The following is a 21431-nucleotide window of genomic DNA, read 5'->3' on the forward strand; positions in this document are numbered from 1 at the left end:
AAAATTTTTCAATTATAAAATCCCTAAACAATATTTGTGGGAATATTCCATAAAAATTCAATGGATTAGAGAAAATATTTTATAATAATACTAGTGTATAACTCATAATAATGATGCATAATAATAATACTCTAAAAGAAGTCTTATTCTAACATACGTTCATTCCAAAACTAGCCACTTTGTGACTCATTTCCGAATTTTAAACTTGTGGAAGAATATCATTCTGCACTTAAATTAGAGAAAATTATTTTTGTATTCATGAAAATGTTAATGGCCTTAACGTTAGTAGCGACAACTGATTTTTCTATATTTATAATATTTATATTCCTTATTTCTAGTAGCCTATCATATTAATACTTTTTTGCAATCTAGACATTTAATTTTGGGGAAAGTAGTACGTAAATATTGTTTAGTTTCTATTCTGGAATTAAATTTTTTTATTAACTTTCTTAAAAAACAATATTCAAGTATTAAGTTTCCCCAAATTTCAAATTGAATTTTAAGGTTATGAAAAAGTATACATAAGACAGAATTTGGGAATATTTTATCTCACTAGAGTTTTGAGAGAATTAATTTGCTCAAAAACAACTTAACCCTTATTAATGATTTACTTTGCTCAACTGAAGAAGTTAAATGTGGGCAGGTAAAAGCCTACTCTCCTTGACTTCTCAGAAGCTTAGGAGTTTGTACAAGTTAGAAGAACCGCTTTTGTTCTGTGTTAGCTTTGTTACTGTGTCTTATCGCCACTTAAACAGCAAATGGTAGACGGTCCCCACTAACCAGAAAATTTCTTTCCCAGTCTGATGCTTGAACATCTGACCATAGGAGTTTCATCCTCTGGAGCAAGACTCAATAATAAGATATGTTAAAATTATTGGTGGGAGTAGCGCCCTAACCATTTTACAAGTTTTTGTAATTTATGACCTGTAGTTTCTGATGATGACAATTTTGTTGTCGAAACGTGCGTCAAACGCTTACTAAAAAATTATCTTAGGAGATTACCTCAGCTTTTGAATGAAGTTATTTATTGATTATGTCATGTAAATTAGTTCTATTATGTCAAACAGAAAAATCAACTTTGAAGTTGAAAAAATGTTAAAATATGGTTTTAACCTCATATAAAAATAAATTTTCCCTATGCTTGAAAAGTATATTGGAATATTATAATGAAAAAACAAATATTAGAATCGGCCTTTAAATGTAATTTTGAACAAAAAATGCTTCATAGATAAATTTTCTACCAATATATTCCTTTATTCAAATATAAAATGTGTCTGAAGAAACATCGTTGAGACAAAAATGAAATCAAACCTTTCTTATACCAGACAAAATTGAATCTCATTTCAAAACCGTTAGCCCTATTGACAATCCTAAAATTAAATCGAAAATGAAGTTCAGCAGATTTTCCTTTTCAATAAATTAAAGTATATAGTAATACCTATATTATCTAAAAAATTGGAAATATAATTTTACCATTTGTTGATCGATTTTTGTCATCAGTTCCTATGAATGATTCAAAATGTTAATATTTTTGAACTGTGTTGATAGGCCTAACTAGTTGAAAAAAATCGACACGGAATATACAGGGTGTTTCCTAAACATGCGGCAAAAATTCAGGGGGTTGTTCCTTGGACTATTCTAAGAATATTTTGTCCTTTGATGATTTTTGAAAAACCTATTTGTTTCGAAGATATAGGGGAAACAAAATTTCAGATAATAACATTTTATTATGAAAAATTACATGAAAATTCAACTCAACCTACAAAAACTGTTGAAAATGACCACCTCTAGCCAGCATACAAGCATCCAATCTTCTCCTCATTGACTGCCGAACCCTTTCAAAAACACCAGGATCATTTCTTATTAAGTTACACCCAGCAATGATCCGATTTCGCAAGTCTGCACTTATCAATTTTTAGTCAAAAAACTGGCCGTTTTTAGTAATTGGAATGTTGTTAAACAAATTTAAAAATAAATTGTACCTACTTAGTAAACACAGTGCGGTACGCATTTTTATTTAAACTATTATTAATTTTAAAAATATGAAAAATGTTGTTCGCCCTGTATCTTCGAAACAAAGAGGTTTTTCAAAAATCATCCAAGGACAAAACATGCTTAAAATAGTCCAAGGAACAACCCCCTGAATTTTTGCCGCATGTTTAGGAAACACCCTGTATATACAGTGTCGCATTAATATGTCAACTATCTTAAAACATATTAAGAACTAACAGGGAATAAAAATTCACAAAAACGAGGACCATAAATGAGGGACTTAAATGAGTTGAAATTTTACTGGTAGGCTGTATAAATATTATTTGGATCTTCAGAATTTTTACACTTAATACTGAAGTTCATATTTTAATTGTACCATAACTATATTGACAAGAATCTATTTGGTTAAATTTATCATTTATGATCCTAGCTGATGCTTGCGTTATTTTGATGAAATGTTTCAATATTATGTACGTACAATTTAACCATATAACTCGATGAATTCCAAACAAAATGAAATTTCAATACTCTTTTTTTTTGGAAAGCATGACTCGAATATAAGTTTGCTAAAATTAAAATTTGCCTTTGAATAGTGAATGAAACCTATAGAATTCTTGGAAATAATTGTTTCTCTTATTTGTTGTAAATATTGTTCAATAAGGTAATATACTTTATTTTTTCACGAACCACTTCAAATATATTCCATTATCATTTTCTGATATTTCCATTATTTCAATCAGAATTGATTATTATAAGTATTTTTTATGTGCAAATGGGAGTGTATCTTGTAATATACTGTAATAATAGCATTTTTTATATTCTAAGAAATATATTTACTTATTAGATCTTTTAATTGGTTTTTTCTTCAAAAATAACCATGCTGACTTCATTGTAGTATCCCTATTTGTATAAAACGTGTGACTTCCAGTCTAACATATAAGTGAACACTCAGTCCTCCAAACAGGTCGCCGTTATGAGCTTCAAGTTTTTTTATGGGGCCATTTCGTACATTGCATATTAAGTCTTAGGTGGTTGCATTTTGGGGGGGTCATGACCCCCTCCCCTGGGACCGCGCTTGCAGTCGGGCATTGCAGATCATTGGGTCTAGATTAGAGGAGGGGCCTTGCATACCCTTTGTCATTAGATAGGTTGAAAGAAATTTAATATTTTATTGCTAATTATAGAAAAAAAATATGGTGATTGGTTTTGTGGCTTATAAAGGATGTTTTTTTTCGAGGTATATAACTTTAAGTTGGCATTACTGTTCAAGATGGCGACCGATTCAACAGCTGTCAAGTGATTTATTTTCAGTTTGGTTTGGCAATTCATCATGAATAGACTCATGCCTGAATAACGCTTGCAAATAGTGCAAAATGAGATTGCCATTGTTCCCGATTTTCATAAGGGAATTTTGTTTAGCGATGAAGCGCACTTCTGGTTGAATGGCTACGTCAACAAACAAAACTGCCGCATTTGGGGTGAAGCTAATCCTCAAGTGTATGTCGAAACATCGTTACATCCAGAAAAACTGACTGTTTGGTGCGCTTTATAGGCTGGTGGAATCATTGGTCCGTACTTCTTCAAAAACGATGATGGCCAGAACGTTACAGTCAATGGTGATCGGTATAGAGCCATGATTACTAACTTTTTCATTCCTGAATTGAACAACCATGGTGTCCAGGAGCTGTGGTTCCAACAAGACGGCGCAACATGTCACACAGCTCGTGCTACAATCCAGGTGCGGATCCAGACGATGTTTGAGGGGGGGGCCATAGAAAGTCACGGCTCATATAGGTTAGCAAAATAGCGGAAATTTTTGTTGATACATACTGGATCAAGAGTTTTTTTAAAGAAAGATGGATTTTAGTAGATCATATCATATTCAGTTTACAAAATTTTTGTAGGTCAAAAACAAGTTTATAAAATTTCACATATTTCATAAATATATGTAAATTCATTTCATAATAAAAGCGCAAGAAAGTATAAGGTGTAGTCAAAAGATAACCATTATTTTTGCATGAAGAACAAGGCTTCAATTACCAATGTTAGAATGATCCAATTTGGGTCAATAATGCGCTGTTTCGTTCGATAACGACAGTTCCAAGTTAACAGTGGTGCCTTAGGGGAACAGCTCTTCGTAGATAATTCTCTGTCAATCTCACTAAACACACAGCAAAACCTTCCTGGCCGTTTTCCAAAGGCTCACCGCGTTTCGACCACGACCGTTTTTGCTTGACGTTGTCATAAATGATCACCAGGTACCAAGCGTTTCAAAACTGGGTCGATTTTGTTGCGATTCTGCAGTGATTCGTAGTGGAAATTCGGTCCATGCGGTTTTTTGCGTTAGCTCGTGTGGTATCCATACATCTAGCATCTTCTTGAGATCAGCCTGATCCAAACGGTTTATTGTACACTCTTATGCTCTTCGGCAATCGAAACAGGACTCGACATGTCCATGGTTTTTTCGATATTTTCGACAATTGGCCTCAGGGCCACCGCCAGACATTTTAGCGCCCCGGCGAAATAAAATTTTACCGCCCTGTTTTGGCTTATTTATCTGAATTTTCTTTGAAGGAGCCTCTGTTATTCCTCTCAGGCATCTTTTCAATTTTATATGAAATCGTATTTTTCAACCCAAAATCATATTGTCAAATTTATCAAAATGTCCTGCATTGTTTAAAAGCATGACGCTCTGTTTATAAATCTGTAGCGAAAACGCGACATAGTTCTTAAAAGCGCAAAAAGTTTTGTTTTATTAACTGAATTTGCGCCCAGATGATTTGGCGCCCGGCAAAATGTCTGGTATGCCGCTCCTGGCGGCGGCCCTGATTGGCCTTCCAGTGCGTGGTGCATCTTGGACATCAAAATTACCGGAACGGAATCGACGAAATCAAAATTGTACGTGATTGGCTATTACAGTATCAGGTCCAAAAACCCTATTTACATTTTCAGCCGCCTGACTGGTATTTTTGTCTTTATCTAAGAAAATCTATAAAATATAGCGTATTTCCTTTTTGCTAGTGTCCATCTTTGTGGCGCGCTGAAACTTAACTCAGTCAACTCATCACAAAACTGTCAGAATGTTTTTGTAGTGCGAAATCTCATCTTTCTAACGCCATATAGTGAAACCCGATCGGACTTGTAGAACGCGAGATACAGATAACTAAAACCATCTAATGGAAAAATAAAGAATTCCTTTTTACTACACCTATTGAATATAAACATATGATCAAATATTAAAAATTCAATAATAAATACAAGTCTACAATTTTTTTTGACTAGCGTATCTTTGTATAATATTTTCAACATTAAGACTGCTGCAAATGGTTCCATGTATATGCATTGATGCCAATACATTCAACCATTCTAGATCATATCCAATTTTTCGCCCTTGTAAGTGCCCATGCTTATTTTTCGATTTTTCAGGATACATTTTTATATGTGTAAGGTCCGCGAGGGGGGGGGGTGTATGGGGAAGGAATCATAAACATATACAGTGTCAAATTGAAAGGTATTTTTTCAACAATTATATATTCACCATTCTGTAAACTTTACATCTTAAAATAAATAAATAATTTGATTGACAACAAAAATAATTTCGATATCTCTTCCTAATATTTATGAAAGTAGAAGTATATTATAAAAAAACAGATGAAATTTATTTATCTAATGTAAGCTTATGATTTCATTTCATTGTTATAGCACTGCCCAATTTTATATTATACAAATATACCAAAGTTATTCCATATAAATGCACTGATTTCATTTGTAAAGATGAAATGAAATACCCACAGGTTGTTAGTAAATTTCACTTTTGGTTTTTGGCAGTTCTTCTTTGATATACTTCTCATATGAAAAGTCATGTACAAGGATGGAGTCGGGTTTCACTTATAAGATCATGTTCACAGGATCTTCCAAATTTTCCCTAAGAACTTTTAGGAACTGAGCACCTACCGCTCCATCAACCACCCTGTGATCGCTGCTTAATGTCACAGACATCATGTTTGCTTCTCTGAACCTAAAAAAATAAAATAATTATCATAATGTATTATTGTTTGAAGTATTGATCAAGTTGATCAATTCTAAGATGGAATTGGAGTGCCGAAGGAAACTCAAACTGTCAAAATAAGCAAGAACAACAAGGTCAGTTTAGACTGGATCACTCGAGAATTGAAGGAAACGAAGAGGCCAACACAAATGCCAAAAAAGGAGCTCAGACTCCTTTCATTGGCCCAGAACCTTTCTATGTTATAGATAAATGCTATATAAAGAAGAGCTTGCAACGATTTGGCACGCTTTGGTCCATGTTACGCTACGGTAATTTGTCAGTTGATCGTGTACCATCGGTCGGAGCGCGGATGCGCGGATCAAGAGAGAAACTTCTGGGAGATTTTCAATGGTTGTCGAGACTTCAGCAAGGATACGTACCTAAGATTTAGATTTCAGTCATTAATTATTTAATTTGAGATTTGGAATCTAATTTATCGGCGAGAATTCTGTCGGGATTCTCGGTAAATGTTGACATGAATATTTGTATTCAACAAGTAATAATCTCACCAGAACGAATTAATTTAATTTGAAACAGGGGGATGGTGGGATTCTTTTTGTGTCAAACAATTTCAACAAAACTCCTTCTCAGGTTTATTTGATAATAAATGTAATGATTCCTTTGTAATTTCTTGGTTAGAAATCCGAGAAGGCGTTGTAAATTCAGTTAACATATTCTAATATCGTTGTTCATTTTCTCAAAGCACCTCCCGTGGAATTGGAACAAAAGAAACCTCTCTTGGGATTGAAAAATATCAAGAAGTACTTCCTTGAGATACAGAATTTGGAATAGTACGTATGTTAAACCACTTTAGTTCCTGAATCTGAAAGAATACCTGCGTAATACCTGGCATTATCACATCAACTTCGTTGAATGGGGATTGGAGTACTATAGCTTCCTGATAAGATCTGGTGTTCAGAAGGCTGAAAATAATTTACAGAAGAGGTTCCATCCTAGTAGCAGAGTAACTCATTCAAAACCGATTTAAGTTAAGTTTCTATTTCATTATTTGTTTAGAGTGAAAAGGATCGATCATTGTATATTTTAATTTTATTAAATTTGTAAAAACCTGGGTAGGAGTTTTGTTGCCAAATAAGCCAAACCACCCCTAGAAATTAGTCTTTAGAGTCTCATGGGCAATTGTAACGTTACAAGCTTCGTAGCTTCATGATGAGTATCTATCGAAGTGCTCCTTAGAGGTAAAATAAGGGGAGATGCGACCACTTGACTCAAAAGGTACTAGATTCGCCACATTGGAGCTTCAGTAGTTCGGCTTTTTTGTTTTGTATGTGTGTTTGTTTTTAACAGCATTGCTTACCATTGCTGACACCTTGTCAGCAATAAATAATAGTAATAAATCTGCTTACGTAATAGGGCAAGGTCAAATTCAATCAAATGATACTTGATATATTCCAGACTAAAAAATATACAAGCCTACATAATTCCCTGTCGATGGCAAGCTTTTTTTTATTATAATGGAGCGTTAATGCAGTAGGATGGTGTTGAAATAAAAGTTGGTTGTGTTTGTTTTGATTACAGCATAACCCACACTGTATTCAAGTGGAAGATGGTTATTCCTAAAGGGCCATAAAAAGGGAAAGACCACGGTTATTAGTGGATGTTCGCTTGCAATCGCTTATAATATCCAAAAAAATTATCTTGTGAACTCACCCTTTCTCTGAATCGTCAGGAACTAACTTCTTCACAGATTGTCCAACTGCCAGAATACAGCTTTGAGGTGGATTGATGATAGCACAGAACTGATCAATACCAAACATTCCCAAGTTTGATATACTGAAGCTGCCGCCCTGGAATTCTTGAGGTTTAAGTTTGTTCTCGCGTGCCTTTACAGCCAATGCCTTAACTTCCTTGCTTATTTGAACAACACCCTTATTGTTGGCACCAAAAACGATGGGTGTAATTAGACCAGTTGGCGTAGAAACGGCTACACTTATGTCGGCATTTGTATACTGAAAAAAAAAAAGTTATTGGATTTTTAGATAGGAATTGAAGTAGACACATTAACACGAAAGGAAAACATTGTATTTTTTCATTATTATTCAAGTGAACTCATAAAAGAAACTTTAAATTTAATTATTTATCGTATAATAATGATAATAATCTTTATTTTCTGACCTTAAATCAGTACATCAAAATAAAACTTTTTAATATATTATTCTCTATTTCAGTATCGTAATGAGGTCATTACAGTTCTGAAAACATTGCTGTAATGAACTCATTACAGCATCGTTTCAGTTATATTTTTCGTTTTGTGGTTGTCTATACTGACTTCCAATCCTATCAAATTTCAACAAACGTCAATAATTGTCAATATAATGCCTATAATTTGGATATAGTGAAATTATTTGCAGCATTATTCGCAATTTCTCTTAATTCTGGTGGTGTTAAATCGATTTCGTCAGACATAATTCACGAATTTAATTGTGATTGTAATGAGTTCATTACAGTTCTGAAAACATTGCTGTAATGAACTCATTACAGCATCGTTTCAGTTATATTTTTCGTTTTGTGGTTGTCTATACTGACTTCCAATCCTATCAAATTTCAACAAACGACAATAATTGTCAATATAATTCCTATAATTTGGATATAGTGAAATTATTTGCAGCATTATTCGCAATTTCTCTTAATTCTGGTGGTGTTAAATCGATTTCCTCAGACATAATTCACGAATTTAATGCGTAATTGTAAATTATTTCAAAATTCAAAACATACGATTCACATTCAAATTTCGTAATCTGTCAATTTTCGTAACAGTCACACACTTGCCAAGATACAATACAAAAGTCACTAGGATATATAATCTGGAATTTTCATTTAATTTCGACAATATTTCACAAAACTTGACTGAAATAGAGAAATTATCGTCTAATCGAAAAAACACCTCTCGGAGAATGCTTACTGTGTTGCGTCTGACTTCAGCTTTGCCGAATAACTATCGTTAATGTGGGCACTGCCTCTATGATCTCTGTTTTTTTTTTTACATTTATATGTTTACTCATTTATTTTGACTTGTGTTGGATCATATACAATCTTACTGAGTCAATGTACTGTCCCTATACCTCTCTGTTTTAAATATATTTATTTTCTTCATTCTTTCATATACAATTTTTAATTAACAATTTACTGCTTCACGATAAAAGTGATATTTCAATTGTAATCTACATTCACATTTATATTGTTGATTTGTCATAGCACTAACGTGTGATAATTTGACCAATACAGAATTTATCTATCTATCATAAATATCATTTATATCTATCTGTATATATATTTGTATCATAAATTTGACAGATCATAGATAAATCTGTGACAGGTGAATTATGAGTACCAACATACAACAATGAAATATAACCATGAAATCTGTGTGAATCTGAGATATTGTTCTACAAGGTATGGCAGAATGAACCGATTTGTCACAGAATTAGAGAAATTTTTTTTTCTATAAACTAACAAGTGTACATTTAAATTCGTGGTCAAGAGTGCTGTGGAAAAATTAGAGTAGATTTTCTGTGATTACAAGTAGTGCTTAGCTTGTACCATATCACTAACATTTGTTTACATACTTCGAATCTTGGAACTACATATGGTACAAGCTAAGCGCTACTTGTAATCACAGAAAATCAATTCTAATTTCTCCACAGCACTCTTGAACACGAATTTAAATGAATGCTCGTTATAAAGATCACTTTGATCAATCATAGAAAATTTTAAAAATGGTGGATTTTTTACCTGTCTTATGAATGATTCCATCCAAGCAGCATTTGCTTCTGGCACCTTCAGTAATGCTTGTGCTGTCGCTTTTATTATGAAATCATTTACACTAACTTTTTGGCCCGATTTTTCCAATTTCTTATTTATTTTATTTCTCAATGCTAATAATTTATCAACTTCTACATCGATTGTCAGATAATAATGGGGAATGGTGGTCTTGGAAGCTAATAATCTTTTGGCTATTGTTTGTCTTATGTTAGTTACTGGTATATCAACATATGCTGCTCCAGGTGCAGGTGCAGGCATTGGGGCACCTGCAGATACTGCTGGTGAAGCCGCTGAAATTAGAGCAAAGTATAATTGTTTATTTCAATCATGAATGTGAATTTATGTTTAGGTTCGTGAAGATTTTTAATTGCTTTTCCTTACAAAGTAAGTTTTAAAAATGGCAGATATAATGATGGTATTTACATTGTTGTCAGATCTTACATCTTTCCAGAATATTGATGAACTTCGTTATTTCAAATGAATCATCCTGTATATTTTATGCATTTTGAAATCCTTGGGAAATACCTAAATGCCATAATTTCGAAGTTATAGATACATTTACATTATATTTGCCGATAATAAAATAATACATTTATTTATTTATTCAACTTGATTGAATACTCTTAATTTGAATAATCTTTTAATGTTTATTTATGTTAGCGGTAGGTCCACAATTTAGTAGTAGGAAAATGTTACGTATCTATTACAGCAGATCCTCTATTTACTTCAATACTACAGGCCATGCAATTTTCAAAACTTTGCAATACTGATTTATTGAAACATCAAAGTTATTATTGTAGAAGTCATAGACATAAAGTTCATTATTATTCTGGAAAAAGGAAAGATCTGACAACAACTTAAATACCATTGTAATTTTTCATCAATTTCAATTTTTTCTACACCAATTTGAAGATAAATCCTTTGGTATTGAAACAAACTTCAGAAAAATTTTCCAAAAATGTTGATAGCTTATTTATACAGGGTGAAAAAAACCATGTATTTGTAGTCCAATTTCTTAACACCCTGTGGAACAGTTCGGGAATTAGTAGTAGTTCATTACAAAGATCATCCTTTTCGCCATCTTCCAGTTTTTATTTCACCTTGATATCTTGATTTTTTTTTGAAGATACACGTATTCAAATTTCAAAACTGAAAGATGGTGAAAGGGATGGGCTTTGTAATAAACTGAGAGTAAACTCTACCAAGAAAAGAATTATCGACTTTGTAACAATATCAAATGAATAATGTATTGGGTATAAAGTCACTTAAGGATCTTATTAAGTTCTTTATTAAACTTGGCCTAGCTTTCGGTCATTTACATGGCCATCTTCAGGGCAAATTAATCTGAACCTAACAATGCAAAATTAGACAGAACCATAAAAATGAGAGTCACCTTTTAATAAAACTTCCAAGTCATATAATTAAAATCTCAAAAAAAAAAATTAAAAATAAATAAATTAAAATAAAAAAATATATGATATTTATTATTAAAAGGTGACTCTCATTTTTATGGTTCTGCCTAATTTTGCATTGTTAGGTTCAGATTAATTTGCCCTGAAGATGGCCATGTAAATGACCGAAAGCTAGGCCAAGTTTAATAAAGAACTTAATAAGATCCTTAAGTGACTTTATACCCAATACATTATTCATTTAAACTCTATCAATTTCCCAAACTGTTCCACACTCAAAGGTTCCACAGGATGTTAAGAAATTGGACTACAAATACATGTTTTTTTTTCACCCTGTATAAATAAGCTATCATTGGAAAACTTTTCTGGAGTTTGTTTCGAGAGCCAAAGAATTCATATTCAATTTGGCGTAAAAACAATTGAAATCGATGAAAAACTCCCAAAGTTCTTGGACAACGAAATTCAGCAAAATTTTAGGTGGCTGAGTTTTTTTGCCAGTGAGTGTAGAATTAAATGCTTGCTTTTTACAGTACCAAACAAATGATATACAAATTTTATCTGATGAAGATTTACCTGCTAATTTATCTAAATCAGCTGATGTTATGGAATCATAAAGTCCAGTACCTTTTCCTTGAAGACGAATGTTTCTTTGTTCGGCCAGGCGTTTTGCCATAGGACTAGCATATACTCTTCCACCAGAGGGCGCAGCAGATGGTGCACTAGGTACGGCTTGAGGTGCGCTAGGTGGAGCCACCGGTGTCGGTGCTGACGGCGGTGGTGAAGGCGCTCTAGGTGCAGGAGCAGCAGCTGCATCATCTTTGAAATCTTTAAATGCGGCTATGTCCCCTTCATTTTCAACTATTATACAGACTAATTTTCCAATTGGCACCTCTTTGGTTCCAGCGGGAATGAGTATCTTAGCTAGGTATCCCTCCTCGGGTGTTTCAAAACCCATTGTGGCCTTATCGGTTTCAATTTCTGCGAGTAGATCACCTTCATTCAATTTGTCACCTTCCTTCTTCGCCCAGGATATTATTGTTCCCATTTCCATTGTAGGAGAGAGAGCAGGAAGGGTTACTCTTGTATGAGCAGGCAGATCGCTTGCATAGTGCCTTATTTGGTATGTCCATTGTATAATATTAGGCTTATTTTGTAGAACCAGTTTACTTCTGTAAATTTTATTTTGGGTTATTTGTTATTTTACTTTAGATTCAAGAGTTTAGATACTTTGTAATTCATAGATGAATTAATAAAACTGATGGTTCAGGTTAACAATCAGGCAAACAGAAGAAAATTTTGTTGATTAGAGACTGATTACTACAACTTCGGTAGAATTGTTGTTTCTCTATAATGTGATTTGTTTTGTAATTCATTTCAACAATGAATTGAGATAACATATTGAAATATTTTATACAGTTGTGCAATCTCCAAAAATTAATTTAAGTGAACAATTTTTTCCATTTTTATCCAATGTCATCTTTTAATCATTACACTATAATATTAAAGTATGAAACTTTCTCAGGGATTTATTCTGTTTTTCAATCTGCAACCCTCATGTTATAAATATATTATTGGTAATTTAGCTGCCAAGGCGAAGGACATGAAGTATTCTTGAAAATTTCTTACAAGAAAAATAATTAAACTATATTACACAGCTTTTTTGAATGAACATTATGTTTTAACAATGTGGTTCGATTCAGTACTTATTTTTGGTCATGCTCAACACCCAGTCAGTCAGAAATGTATGGAAGTCTACAAGCTTCAGTTGAAAAAGAGTGTAGTTGGAGAGTTTTTTCAAGAATTATGTCATTGAAAAATAACATTCAGGAAGACTTACTGTTTAGGGACTCTCCTTGCTCCTTGAAGACATAAATTCCTAACCAGATTTCCCCTAATAGTTTTCCTCAAGTTTCCTCTGACCGAGTCACTTCGAATGAAAATCGTTCGGAACATATTTCTTCAGATCAAATTTATTAATAACCACCAAGTGCCTGAAAACGTAAAGGACAACCTAACCAAGAACGGGCTACTAGGCCCTGGAGGTCATTTAAAAGACTTTCCTTTCAAATTTGACAAGTTGGACACGGGTTACATTTTGACATTGTATAACCAAATTATTATTTTATACCACAGAGTAATTAATTTTATTAATGGATAGGTTTTCTGTGATCTAATCAGGGCCGGCGCCAAAGGTGTTTCAGGCGCTATTTCGTAAGGCTACTCTGTTATCTGTGAAGGCTAAGGAGTAAGGATTGAGGAGCAGCATATACATTCGGCGGTCATCTTTTCATATCACATACCTTGTTCTATATTACGTTTTTATGAAAACCTTTTGTTTGTTTAAATATAGCTTTGGCAATTCCATAGCCGGCGTCTTTTTCAGCTGTCTGCCCGTCTGTAAAGACGGCTGTGCCAATTCTTTGTATCTGAAGGAAAATATTGAAATAAATCTTGTATTGAAATTTTAGTTGAGTTCCTTAGTTTATGAAGATGACGACATTGTTATCGAAACGGCGTTGAACAAAAATGAAGGTTCAGTGGACAAGAGTTATTTCTGTAGTAGAATCAATAGGTAACATTTTCATAGAAAGTTTACAATTTTTTGGTATCACAAGTCCAACAAATTTTGCTCCCAGTACAAGATTTGAATGATATGAAAGTCGAACCACTAACAAAGGGCGGTCCTGGACTTGAATTTTGGGGGGTTCGCCCTTATGGGCTTCGAGTTTTTTTATAGGATTCGTACGCTGCCCGAAAGATTCGATGCAAATCTCGGAAAAACCAGATAGAAAAAATCCCAGTCAAATTTGCCCTTTCTGGTCTACCAATAAAAGCAACAACATGGGTAATAAACTCATTAAACATTCAAACGTGCCGATAGTAATGCCCGCCACTCACGAGGCGTTTTCTCGAGACTTTGGAAGCCAGGAACCCAAGAGATTCCAGTCGGGCAGTCAAGTCATTTTATGACATGTGTGAATAAAAGCTTTAAAGACATCAAATAGGTATCTACAAGCTTTGAAATAATATTAAAGTTGTCCGAGTCCGACTTATTTGAGAGATATCGTTGACATCTGGTACCACCACTGCCCTTATCATTGGAAATATCATCCTGATGAAATAGTCTTGATATTAAAAATAAAATGAACTTACCTTTTATGAGTATTAAATTCTTTATTTGAAAAGGGGTAAGCAAAGAGAAAATTCACAAAATTACTTAATTTTTATCCTATATTTTCAGAAGAATTTCCTAACCACGTTACAAGATCCAAAAAACTAGTGTCACATTTTTGCGAAAATTTCTTGCAATCCTTCAACTGTCTACCAACTTCTTCAGCAATTTCGTAATCTTCTTCTAAATTTTTATTTTTCGATGTTGACGGGCTGTAACATATAAGTATGGATATTAATTTCAACTAAAAATTAGGTACAAAATAGTATTTGGAGAGAGCTTACTATAAAAAGATATTCTCTGTCTAGAGCTGGTCAGGAATGAAGGTTGACAAAATGAGCTGTATTTTCTGTTATGACCGTACTTTGCGGAAATATGTTTATTAGAATTTTTTGTTCATGGCAGAGATTTACATACCTAAGTTTTTTTTCTCCTGAGAAAATTTTAAAATTTCTGAATATCAAAACTTTTTAGATATAATATTGCGAGGTTTGAAAAAAATATTTTTTCTATAACTAAATGACCTTCAGTATGTTCAAATATAAGACGGAGTAATTATAAACAAGTTCACGCATAAATAGGGGGGTCTAGAAGAGTCGAACTAAGAATAATTAACTGTACATAATCGTACAGTTTGTTCTGTAGCTACTCCATATTAATCTACAAATAAAATATACCAAACATCTCAACATAAAATACATATATCAACAAGTCTCTTACTCTTCTGTGAAATGGATATACAATTCATAAATTCACAATTGATATCCAAATTCCGTTGCAAGTACGATCCTGGCAGACTGTTAGAGACAGAGGAGGGATAGAATTTAAGACTGTTCGGCCAATAACAGTCGCCCTATGCGCAAATTGTGCGATTTACTGTGTTTATATTGCTCCATCTAATTTTTGAACGGCTATATTAGATCTAGTTCTAGTAGGTATCTTTCACCTCATCTTATCGTAGACACACTGTATAGAGTAATCTGAGTACTTACTTTTCGTAGTTACTTTTCGAAAGTGATATCAATACTTACGTAAAAACAACATGCAGAATATCTCCCAAAATACCATTTACGTGAAGAATGGTTGGCGATGAAGCTAATTCACAAATGATTCTCAGTAGGCACGGTTTTCCTGAGTAGCCAATTCTGTGAAGAATAGGTAAATTTTAGTTTGGATCGCCATAAAGTAAATCTATTTTCAAATTTGCTAAAGTTATAGGCCAATATTTTACCTAAATTTTTGAGCGTTCGTTCTGTGAATATTGCTATGGAAATAGTCTCTCAACGATAAGGTTAGAATCATTGATGACGAGTTTGAGGAAGAATTCAATTCTGTTCGTCCGTCCAGCCATTAGTAAACACGATAACTTTTAATGAAAGCAGCTGAAAACTAACTAAACTCAACTTAAGGGTAGGTTCAGATCTTGAATGCCACGGTTAATTTCATTAAAAAGTAAAATCTGACCTAGTGTTGCGTGAATATGGCTGCTGTATCTCTAATAATTTCAAAATTGCGTTTTTTTTTCATTTCAAGTTCTTCCTCGACAACTCTTAAAGTTTTCATTTTAGTTATAGGTTTGTTTATAGTTTCATTATAGGTATAGTAACCCTCCTCTTTTATACGTAGAATTTAGAATTACTGAAAGAATTAAAAAATATAGGTTGTAATTTGGAAATCTTGAGTTTTGATGAAATTGAGTTCATGATCTCATCATAAACACCTTGTACATTTTTGGTCCAAACCGCAAACAGTCTCATAGTGGGTACTACGTATTGGCAAGATCAAAAATCAAAGAGGTTTTTTCGAAAAACTTTTTCTGCAGAAATTTTTTTTTTTAAATTGACTCCCCATTTTTTCATTAGAATCCCATTAACTCATGAACCGTTGAGTTTTCATCCGAGTTATGGCATATTGCTTAAATTGTCATCAAATAAGCTATCTAATGATGCAATAAATATACTGGGTGTGCTATTTGAAATAAGAAAGTAGTGGTCCGGTATAACCGAAAGTTCTAGAGATCTGAAAATGTTTGTGGGAGAAAGATCATTGCCTCAAACCCCAATATGCAAATTTTGAGCATAAAATTATTATTACTTAGTTTTCCATAAACTAGGCCTTAAAATTTCATTAAAAATTTTAAAAAATACTATTAGTCGATTTTTAAACGAAATTGATTAAAAATCTAATTGAAATACGATCTCAATCAGGTGAATTGTTCAGATTGAGAAAAAAATATTTATAACACATCTATAGATTAGTTGGGAGACACTTACGATCGTAGTTTAGTCTCTAGTGCTTGATAAATCAATGTCCTGTCAATGTTTCTTCCTAGAAGGGGTGGATATTCAAAAGATGTCTCGTTTCCAGGGACTTGATAATTAGCTTCAAAATTATAAGCCAAATAAGCATTTCTATAGGGACCGCCTAAGGGTAAAGCAAGCGCCATAAATAACTGCAAATGAAATATTGAAAAGTTAATAAAACAAACTAAGTATCTATACGTATTATCATTGTCTATCTTCATAAAAAAAAAATAAAAAGAAAGAATAATAAAAAAAAATAAATATTTTTAAACCAATTATCAGTAATCGACTTCGGTAAGTAGATATTTGTCGAAAACTTTGTTTTATCTTTTAAAGGGTGTTTTTTTTAGAGCTATAGAATTTTAAATTGCAATAAAACAACGATGGATTATTCGATTGACATGAATTTTATTTATCCGCAAGATAATCTTGTGGCATTACATTTTTAATATGATTTCTGGCATCTGACCGCCACGGCTGGCTCGGATGTAGTCCAATCTGGACGTCCAATTTTCGATAACTTTTTCCAACATTTGTGGCCGTATATCGACAATAACACGGCGAATGTTGTCTTCCAAATGGTCAAGGGTTTGTGGCTTATCCGCAAAGACCAATGACTTTACATAGCCCCACAGAAAGTAGTCTAGAGGGTGTTAAATCACAAGATCTTGGAGGCCAATTCACAGGTCCAAAACGTGAAATTAGCCGGTCACCAAACGTGTCTTTCAATAAATCGATTGTGGCACGAGCTGTGTGACATGTTGCGGCGTCTTGTTGGAACTACAGCTCCTGGACATCATGGTTGTTCAATTCAGGAATGAAAAAGTTAGTAATCATGTCTCTATACCGATCACCATTGACTGTAACGTTCTGGCCATCATCGTTTTTGAAGAAATACGGACCAATGATTCCACCAGCCCATAAAGCGCACCAAACAGTCAGTTTTTCTGGATGTAACGGTGTTTCGACATACACTTGAGGATTAGCTTCACTCCAAATGCGGCAGTTTTGTTTGTTGACGTAGTCATTCAACCAGAAGTGCGTTTCATCGCTAAACAAAATAAAATGGACGTAGTGCGCGATACGTATTCCGCACAGAACCATTATTTTCGAGATGAAATTGCACTATTTGCAAGCGTTGTTCAGGCGTGAGTCTATTCATGATGAATTGCCGAACCAAACTGAGAATAAATCACTTGACATCTGTTTAATAGGTCGCCATCTTGAATAGTACCTAATGCTAACTTAAAATTATACACCTCGAAAGAAACACCCGTTATTATATTGACTGATGAATTGTTTTGAAATAGTAAGTAAACTAATAGTTATCAAAAGAAACAAAAAGAAAAAGCAGTGGTCATATCAGGTATTTAGTGGTAGTTCGATACTTTTTGTTCAGTTTTTGACTAACATCTCGCGATTGTAGTAAACAGTTGTGCCAAACAGAATTTTAAATCATAAAGAAATATATTCCAATCAGCATAATAAATAGTTCTACTCTTCGACCAAATCAAAGTACCTGTAGGTAAAGAGAAACGTCATTTTATTTTCACATGAAAGAATATGCCGTGTGATTTTTTATTATTTGACTATTGTCAAAAATTTTAAAAAGGAAACATCTTACGAAAAAATGTAAAAGGGTTGATATGGTTTTGAGGGGGAATCCACTCATGCCAGAACCTCTTATCTATTTAATTCCCCCTTGTAGGAAGTATGGAGACCATCTTTGGAATTTCAAATGGGAATCCCAGTTCTTCATAACAATATTCCACGAATTGTTGCAGATGACTGCTTTCGAGTTTGAATTTTACGACCTTAATGTAGGTACCAGTTCCATACCTCGATAGAAAACTTTTTTTTACAACAACGTTTACTCATATCTGTAATGTGAGAAAAAGAGGTTTGATAACGGAGTTGGATCTTAATTACTCAAAATATTTTTTTTATTATCAATTCGATTGTTCCCACCTTATACTGGGTTTTCCTTGGATAAGTTTAAGAAAAAAAGTCCCATAAACATGAGTCCGCAAACGCTTTGTTTTCGAGATACAGGGTGTTTCTTGTATAGTCATTGTTTTAGTGATGTTTATATTTATTAGTTTATCGAATCTTTATTAATCTTCGCTATAGAATTTGTTGATAAGTACCATAAGTTATAATTAATTTATTCATCACAGCTTACTTACTGGATTTTTATAATAATTTGGAGCTGTTTGAATTTTTTTTCGAAATCGATAGCAAATACGACAAAACTACAACAAACCAAAAAGTGATGTACTAGACAAGAGTTTCTTTCCACATTTTTTTATAGAGCCAGTGCTTCACCAAAAAATAGTTCTGGTGGAAAGAAGCAGGTACCCTTCCAGAAAAAATATCACACTGTAGATTTGCATACAAAATAAGCATATCACAAGATGAAAACTTTAAATCGGAAGATCTATGCCAATTCAAGTTGAATATTTTGTGAAGGGAAGGTGCTATGAGAAAAAAACACCGGTATCTCAAAACCAAAGCGTTTGCAGATTCATGTTATAGGACTTTTTTCTCAAAATGATCCGAGAAATCTATCATTTTCATTTGTACACATTAGGAACACCGTTTAGATATAATCAATTCAAAACTGATATCTGCACAATTAAATTGCAATTTGAATGAATAACAATAAATTGTATAACACGACCCAAACAATTTTTCGATGCGAATTACCTACTTAGTTCAGTACTTTGATAACTACAGTATTGAAATTTTGTGACGAGAATGAAACAAAAAACCGAAAACAACGACTAAGTGCATACCGATTACGGATGCAAAAATTACAGATGGAAAATAAGGGGCGACACCGACAAAGCGGATACTTAAATATAAGGGAAAATAATAAACCTCGGACATAGATGTGCTCGTAGTGCAGTAAAAGTACTCATCTTGAAAGCGATAATAAACTCATAAACCGTAAAAGGGTCCGATTTTGTACTCCGTGTCGATTTCAGAGGAAAGTAAAATGATTATTGGTTCTTTTTATGGAAAAATTTTCGTTTTTCGTCTTTGCGAGAATTCTGAAATTTTATATTTTGGAAATATTGGGGGGGGGGGGTGATTACCGCCCATTTCTACGTCCTTCCTGGAAACATTGAAAATATTGCTAGGCTTTCCTAGAATTTGCGTACTAAGCATAAAATAATAACAAAATATATGACTTAAGTTATGAAAAAAAATACTATAAGAAAATAAATCGATGAAAAAAAATCTTCGAAAACGGGGCGCGTTGTCTAAGATATTGTCACAGGCGCAATAGTACCTAGATACGGCTCTGGCCGTATTATACGAATCTACAATAAAAAACAGGGGTTCTCATTTGACATTCTAAAGTTGACCCTCCTACCCCCCAAATGGGGCAATCAAATGCAAATGTTCTGTCATAAGCTCCCCTTCAAAACAATCAACCTGTTATTCGAAAGATTTTACCGTAAGATGTTTCCATCGAAATTTTGGACTGATTCGATTTGAAAAAAATATAGGTATATCCGAAAACTTAACAATATGTAGAATATTTTCTAAAAAGTTTGTTTATACTACCCTATTACCTATAGCACTATCTTACTACACAGTTCAAATTTGGTGGAAACTATATTTCTCGAATTGAAAATGTTTTTTTACCTCAACGACGTAACAAATATACACCAATAGTAACTATAATTGAATCTCCCTTACCCCCATAGAAGTACCAGGAATAAAATGAAATTTCCAGTTATCAACTTTGAAATCTTCTTCATCAATAGCACTAGACACAATAAATAAAAAAATTGACAGTAACAAGAACTGAGAATGGACGTTAAACTTCATAGTTGATGGAATTATTTCCTATGAGCTGTAACCAGTGCTAAAAATATTGAAATTTTACCGTTTATTGGACATCTGAAGAAAATAAACAGGGTCACCAAATTCCCTAAACACGCTAATGACTGTTCAAACAATGCTATTCAATTCAATCCCATTTCTATTGAACAGTAGTCATTTTAGAGTAGATAATTTCTAGAGGAACATTTTATTCAGGTGCAGTTATAATTAACAGCTATACCTACCAACCTGAAATCCTCATTTTTTTAATTGTTTCCATTCAACTACACTATACACATAACTGAAACGTACTTGATAAAGGGTTTTCCATTAAGAAGTTTCATTTTTATTCTGAAAAAAAAACGAATATTTATATTTTAAGAGAAATCAATGGTTCTTTATTACATTGTGAATAGGAAGGTATGCACAGGGCCAGTGTTAGGGGTGAAACAGTGAAGCGACTGTTTCAGGCGTCTCTATTCTAGGGGCGGCAATTTAGCCCAGAGTGTGGCCGCCCTTTCATATTTCTAATTTTGTCTGGTAATCGAAAATAAATTTTTGACGATATTGTTTACTCATATCTATAATGTGGGAAAAAGAGGTTTGATAACGAAGTTTGAACCAATTACTCGAAATATTTTTTTTTTTTATTAATAATTGGATTGTTTCTATCTTATACTTATAGTGGGTGTTCCTGAATTGAAATTACGAAGGAAAATGAGAAATTCCTTGAATAATTTTAAAATAAAATGGCCCATAAATATGAGTTCGCAAAAGCTTTGTTTTCGAGATACAGGGTGTTTCTTGTAGTCCTACTTTTTTGTGATGCTTAACCAGTTTTTCGAATCATTAATTAATCTTCGCAACAGAGTTGGTAAATAAGTACCAAA

At 33.2% G+C, this 21431-nt stretch overlaps 2 protein-coding genes across 3 annotated transcripts; both read right to left on the reverse strand.

Annotated features, from left to right (window-relative positions):
* Positions 1 to 5504: 5504 nt before the first annotated feature.
* Positions 5505 to 13334, reverse strand: LOC123682142 (dihydrolipoyllysine-residue acetyltransferase component of pyruvate dehydrogenase complex, mitochondrial). Of its 2 annotated transcripts, none has more exons than XM_045620576.1 (5): positions 13070 to 13334; positions 11857 to 12401; positions 9794 to 10113; positions 7712 to 8010; positions 5505 to 6010 (listed from the first exon to the last, which is right to left on the reverse strand). In XM_045620576.1, the coding sequence occupies exons 1-5, from the start codon at positions 13183 to 13185 to the stop codon at positions 5881 to 5883; spliced, it is 1410 nt and encodes a 469-aa protein (XP_045476532.1). In that variant the 5' UTR covers positions 13186 to 13334; the 3' UTR covers positions 5505 to 5880. The 2 variants fall into 2 exon arrangements, with proteins under 2 accessions (XP_045476532.1, XP_045476531.1); XM_045620575.1 differs by having other exon boundaries at positions 11806 to 12401.
* A 1113-nt stretch (positions 13335 to 14447) lies between these two features.
* On the reverse strand, positions 14448 to 20641 carry LOC123682143. The gene is made up of 4 exons (XM_045620577.1): positions 20416 to 20641; positions 16678 to 16856; positions 15436 to 15549; positions 14448 to 14616 (listed from the first exon to the last, which is right to left on the reverse strand). Exons 1-4 carry the CDS (start codon positions 20545 to 20547, stop codon positions 14457 to 14459), a joined length of 585 nt encoding a protein of 194 aa, XP_045476533.1. The 5' UTR covers positions 20548 to 20641; the 3' UTR covers positions 14448 to 14456.
* Positions 20642 to 21431: the final 790 nt, after the last annotated feature.

Source organism: Harmonia axyridis, chromosome 6, assembly GCF_914767665.1.
Source record: "Harmonia axyridis chromosome 6, icHarAxyr1.1, whole genome shotgun sequence".
In the NCBI taxonomy this organism is placed as follows: Eukaryota; Metazoa; Arthropoda; class Insecta; order Coleoptera; family Coccinellidae; genus Harmonia; species Harmonia axyridis.

Bases quoted from the DNA above. Each gene is read 5' to 3' on its own strand.
- LOC123682142 (XM_045620575.1), bottom strand. From the start codon at position 13,185: ATGTTCCGAACGATTTTCATTCGAAGTGACTCGGTCAGAGGAAACTTG. The intron at 8,011-9,793 runs GTAAAAAATCCA...TTTTTTTTTCAG, and splicing joins TGGAATCATTCATAAGACAG to TATACAAATGCCGACATAAG. The intron at 6,011-7,711 runs GTGAGTTCACAA...TTATTTTTTTAG, and splicing joins CCTGACGATTCAGAGAAAGG to GTTCAGAGAAGCAAACATGA.
- LOC123682143 (XM_045620577.1), bottom strand. From the start codon at position 20,547: ATGAAGTTTAACGTCCATTCTCAGTTCTTGTTACTGTCAATTTTTTTA. The intron at 16,857-20,415 runs GTAAGGGAGATT...TTTCATTTGCAG, and splicing joins TTCCTGGTACTTCTATGGGG to TTATTTATGGCGCTTGCTTT. The intron at 14,617-15,435 runs GTAAGTATTGAT...TATATGTTACAG, and splicing joins ATTCTGCATGTTGTTTTTAC to CCCGTCAACATCGAAAAATA.